Source organism: Asterias rubens, chromosome 16 (assembly GCF_902459465.1).
Source record: "Asterias rubens chromosome 16, eAstRub1.3, whole genome shotgun sequence".
Classification (NCBI taxonomy): Eukaryota; Metazoa; Echinodermata; class Asteroidea; order Forcipulatida; family Asteriidae; genus Asterias; species Asterias rubens.
Window position 1 is genome coordinate 8,897,658 of NC_047077.1, and position 5,107 is coordinate 8,902,764.

Sequence of the window (5,107 nt, forward strand, 5' to 3'; positions counted from 1 at the left end):
CATTGGAGCTATAGGCTGTATACCAGGTTGAATAATTGTTGTACCAAGGTGTACGCCTTTTCCCATTCCAGAGGGAGGGAGGCTGTACACAACTTGATTTGTACAACTAGATACCCCCTTCGCATTGGAGCTATAGGCTGTATAACAGGTTGAATCATGGTTGTACCAAGGTGTACGCCTTTTCCCATTCCAGAGGGAGGGAGGCTGTACACAACTTGATTTGTACAACTATACACCCCCTCGCATTGGAGCTATAGGCTGTATAGCAAGTTGTATATGAATCAATCACAATATGAATCATGGTTATACCAAGGTGTACGCCTTTTCCCATTCCAGAGGCCAGAGGGAGGGAGGCTGTACACAACTTGATTTGTTCAACTACACACACCCTCGCATTGGAGCTATAGGCTGTATAGCAAGTTGTATATGAATCAATCACATGTATACCAAAGTGTCCGCCTTTTACCCAATCAAAACAGAGGATGTACGCAAGTCGATTTGTACATCTACATACCCCCCTCGCATTGGAGCAATAGGCTGTATACCAGGTTGAATAATGGTTGTACCAAGGTGTACGCCTTTTCCCATTCCAGAGGGAGGGAGGCTGTACACAACTTGATTTGTACAACTAGATACCCCCTTCGCATTGGAGCTATAGGCTGTATAGCAAGTTGTATATGAATCAATCACATGTATACCAAGGTGTACGCCTTTTCCCATTCCAGAGGCCAGAGGAAGGGAGGCTGTACACAACTTGATTTGTTCAACTATACACCCCCTCGCAATGGAGCTATAGGCTGTATAGCAAGTTGTATATGAATCAATCACATGTATACCAAAGTGTCCTCCTTTTACCCAATCAAAACAGAGGATGTACGCAAGTCCATTTGTACATCTACATACCCCCCTCGCATTGGAGCAATAGGCTGTATACCAGGTTGAATAATTGTTGTACCAAGGTGTACGCCTTTTCCCATTCCAGAGGGAGGGAGGCTGTACACAACTTGATTTGTACAACTAGATACCCCCTTCGCATTGGAGCTATAGGCTGTATAACAGGTTGAATCATGGTTATACCAAGGTGTACGCCTTTTCCCATTCCAGAGGCCAGAGGAAGGGAGGCTGTACACAACTTGATTTGTTCAACTATACACCCCCTCGCAATGGAGCTATAGGCTGTATAGCAAGTTGTATATGAATCAATCACATGTATACCAAAGTGTCCTCCTTTTACCCAATCAAAACAGAGGATGTACGCAAGTCGATTTGTACATCTACATACCCCCCTCGCATTGGAGCAATAGGCTGTATACCAGGTTGAATAATGGTTGTACCAAGGTGTACGCCTTTTCCCATTCCAGAGGGAGGGAGGCTGTACACAACTTGATTTGTACAACTAGATACCCCCTTCGCATTGGAGCTATAGGCTGTATACCGGGTTGAATCAAGGTTGTACCAAGGTGTACGCCTTTTCCCATTCCAGAGGGAGGGAGGGAGTCTGTACACAACTTGATTTGTTCAACTATACACCCCCTCGCAATGGAGCTATAGGCTGTATAGCAAGTTGTATATGAATCAATCACATGTATACCAAAGTATCCGCCTTTTACCCAATCAAAACAGAGGATGTACGCAGGTTTGTTTGTATACCTACATACCCCCTCGCATTAGAGGTAAAGGCTGTATACCAAGTTGAATCATCTAAAGTTGTTAAGCCCACTTTGTTACATCATAGCCCCACCCCAAGAATGTGTATACAACCTTGCTCCCTCTCAAGTAACGTAGTTTTTGAGAAAGAGGTATCTCACTTAAATACGAAAGATTTTAGGCCTGCCGCATGCATTCTTAGACATTTGCTGAAAGAACACATTTTTGTGCAACAAGAGTGTATTTCTTTCATTATTTTCTTGCAACTTCGATGACTAATTGAGTCAGAATTCACAGATCTGTTTTTTTATGTATTGTGTGGTTGTTTGGACACACATAAAGAATGCTGGTCTTTCACAATTATTGTTATCAAAGGCGTCCAGTGTTTTTCAACATGTCGCCGTAACAGTTGGTAACGTCCCAATAACATACATTAACATCAGAATCACGTCACAATGATTGGTACACATCGTTATCAGGGTAAAAACAACACAATAATCTGCTAAACATTGTTCACACGGGCTTTGGACCTCTGTCGTTGTTATTTTTTAATCAATTCATTCTGGCTTCAAAAGAACGCATTGGCTTTTGGAACTGTCGATTGGTTTAATCTTGTTGCTATACAAACAAATCAAACCGTGAAAATTTCATTTCAAAAGATGGTAGCTTTTTTGTATGTATCGCCAAAAATCTGGTGCGGTTAAGTCTACCCAGGAACTTATTCCATGATTTACAAGCTAAAGAACGTTTCTGACAACATAGTTTCTCAAATGCAATTTATATTTTGTAATAATTCTTATTTGTTGAAAGTTTTTCTTCTTCTTTTTTCATAGCCACGTTTAGTATTTTTTGTATATTTAATTTTAATTTTAGGAGTGACACAATGACTGTATACATCCAAATCAAACCCTGCACAAAACTGTAGTGTCCGCCATAACTCAAAAAGGCTAAACTATAGCCGTTCATGCGTGCATGTTTCATCCAAGATGGTGGTCAGTGACACCATGTGCAATCCATCTATTCTACGTTCTGCACAGTCAAACGTTGGGCGAACATTCTGTCATAGTTCGGCATAGAGGCATCAGCCAAACGGAGAACATCAGCAGTTAAGGTAGCCCGATCAGGCAGCGCGCCAACTTTTGTGAAACACGTACTCGCAAATGCATGTTTGTAGTACTGCCAGCGCTCGTGGCCCTGCAAGAAGCCATTACAGATCACCCACTGTTTTGCTACCACACCACCTTCCTCCCAGTGCATGTACCTATCCTCAAATGGTAACCCTACCATCTTAAAGAGCTTTGAGATGATGCCTTGAGGGTCACGCAGCAGGTCATCACAGTCTATGATGATTGGTTCTGGATCAAGTGTCGTCTTCACGTGGTCCAGTAACTCAATCATCTCATTGAAGGCGTAACCAGAGGGGAAAAACACACTCGTTGGTACCTCATCAAGCTGGAAGTCTTCACATCTCTCGAGTGGATATATTTTCCTCCAAGACGCAAAGACCTTCAGAGGGTGTCTGATGAGAAATACGTGGCGATAACCCCGTGGAAGAGACTCGTAGTGATCGGCAACAGAGAAGCACAGATCCTTGCAGAAGATGAGCTTCTTACCACCGTGTGGCTTCTCAAGCTGCTCCTTCGCCCAGCTGAAGGTGCACTCAGACGTCTGGATTCCACCCGTCACATTAGTTACCTCAGACAGTTTCTCCAGGTAAGCTCTAGCGGCGTCCTGGTCACATTTAGACTGGGGATATTGACCGAACCAGAGAGCAGCGAGATAAGGCTGGAAATAGATCAAGGAGTCATCGATGAAGCTCATAAGCTTGGTGAATACTGTCGAGGTTGATCGAGGTACAGCCCACAACATCATGCGTACCTGTTGGTGTTCATCTGCAACATGAGTCTGCTGATCATCAGCCATCTACCGATAAATACAAACAGAACAGTATAAACCGGCTTTTGTCAGAGCCACCACTACTCACTGAATATATTTTGTCATGGTGTCACCGCAAGCCCCAGAACATTTTATCTATTGGACTCTATCTGTTAGTCATTGCTGATAAAACATAAATGGGCTTGGGTAATGCATGTGTCACACCCAACCCAACAAGTTCTTAAAATGTCCAAGCCATCTACCAAAAATATAAACACTATAAGTAATGGACTTTAGCTATAAAGGCACTGGACACTATTAGTAACTGCTCAGCAAATTGTTAGCATAAAACCTTACATGGTAACGAGCAATAGAGATTTGCTGATAATAGTGGGTGCGTTCGTTTAGCTTCCCTGGGTCGACCCCGGTGTGTGGCGTTTTTTTTTTCCAGGACGAACGTGTGCAGATAATTACCCATGTAATAAATGGCTCCCTCTGAAGTTACGTAGGTTTTTGGAAAGAACTCATTTCTCATTTAAAAAAAAAGACTTCAGCTAAGGCCCTTTATCACTTGATAGCACACAAGTTTGGGAACAAGGGTATTTTTTAATTTGATTTGATGGTGTTTTTTTCTTTTCATGTTACTAATTTGAGAAATAAAATTAGCTGTTGCAACTTACAACCAACGGAAATGCACCGAATAGTTTATGGCCTGACTGTGACGGTTTCGTTATTATTTTGTAACTTCCATGACCACTTGAGACAAACTATTGTTATTTTATGCATACTATGTTGAGATAAAACAAGTGAGAATACCTTTATAAACAACATTTTAGAAAGTAAAAATGATTCTGTAAACGGACTCTGTGTAGACACTTTGAGAATCGAGGCAACTGGTGTCCCACCCCACCAGCTCAAACCCATAACAATCCAACTGCAGTTTTTGTTTGATTTTGCTGGTCTGGGAACTGGCACACACTGGGCAAGATGTCATGCAAAATACCGTAATCAACATGCATACGTTTGGGTGTTGAATGTTGTCACAATGGTGTTGGATTTTGTTCAGTGGAAAATTACTAAATAGTGAAGCTTTAAAATTAAACGGATCTTACCTCGAGAACTTTTTTGGTTAATTTCCAACAGAAATTCACAAATCGGTACAGTGCAGGTCTGATGATACTGCGGTGGCTCCACGTTAGTACTTAATATTCCACACAAAGCATCAATAGTCATACTATGAATAGAGCAATGTCTGCTTATAATAGAAAACCTTGCTCTATTCACCAAAGTGCCAGCTCTGGTACACTCTAGTGCCATATTGTGTGTATTGCCTTCATCACGTGCTGCCTTGAAGTTGAGATTACCATGTCATGCCATACTTTGACCCGGCCGACTTATACGGTCTGCAGCTTTCTAAACCCCAAATCCAGGGGCAGATTTTATTTAATAAATTGTTATAATTATGAGGTATTGTTCATATTGTTATGTCCTTATGGACTAGTACTGCAGTCTGTAGGCCATTATCAGACCTCTGTTTGAATACTAACATAACAATCTCACCATCGACAGCTTATCATTCGTTACA

At 41.8% G+C, this 5,107-nt stretch overlaps 1 protein-coding gene across 1 annotated transcript; it reads right to left on the minus strand.

Annotated features, from left to right (window-relative positions):
• Positions 1–2,183: 2,183 nt before the first annotated feature.
• Positions 2,184–4,730, minus strand: LOC117300986 (branched-chain-amino-acid aminotransferase-like protein 2). Its single transcript, XM_033784861.1, has 2 exons — positions 4,635–4,730; positions 2,184–3,570 (listed from the first exon to the last, which is right to left on the minus strand). Exon 2 carries the CDS (start codon positions 3,568–3,570, stop codon positions 2,665–2,667), a length of 906 nt encoding a protein of 301 aa, XP_033640752.1. The 5' UTR covers positions 4,635–4,730; the 3' UTR covers positions 2,184–2,664.
• Positions 4,731–5,107: the final 377 nt, after the last annotated feature.

Coding starts and splice junctions, on each gene's coding strand:
- LOC117300986 (XM_033784861.1), bottom strand. CDS start 3,570: ATGGCTGATGATCAGCAGACTCATGTTGCAGATGAACACCAACAGGTA.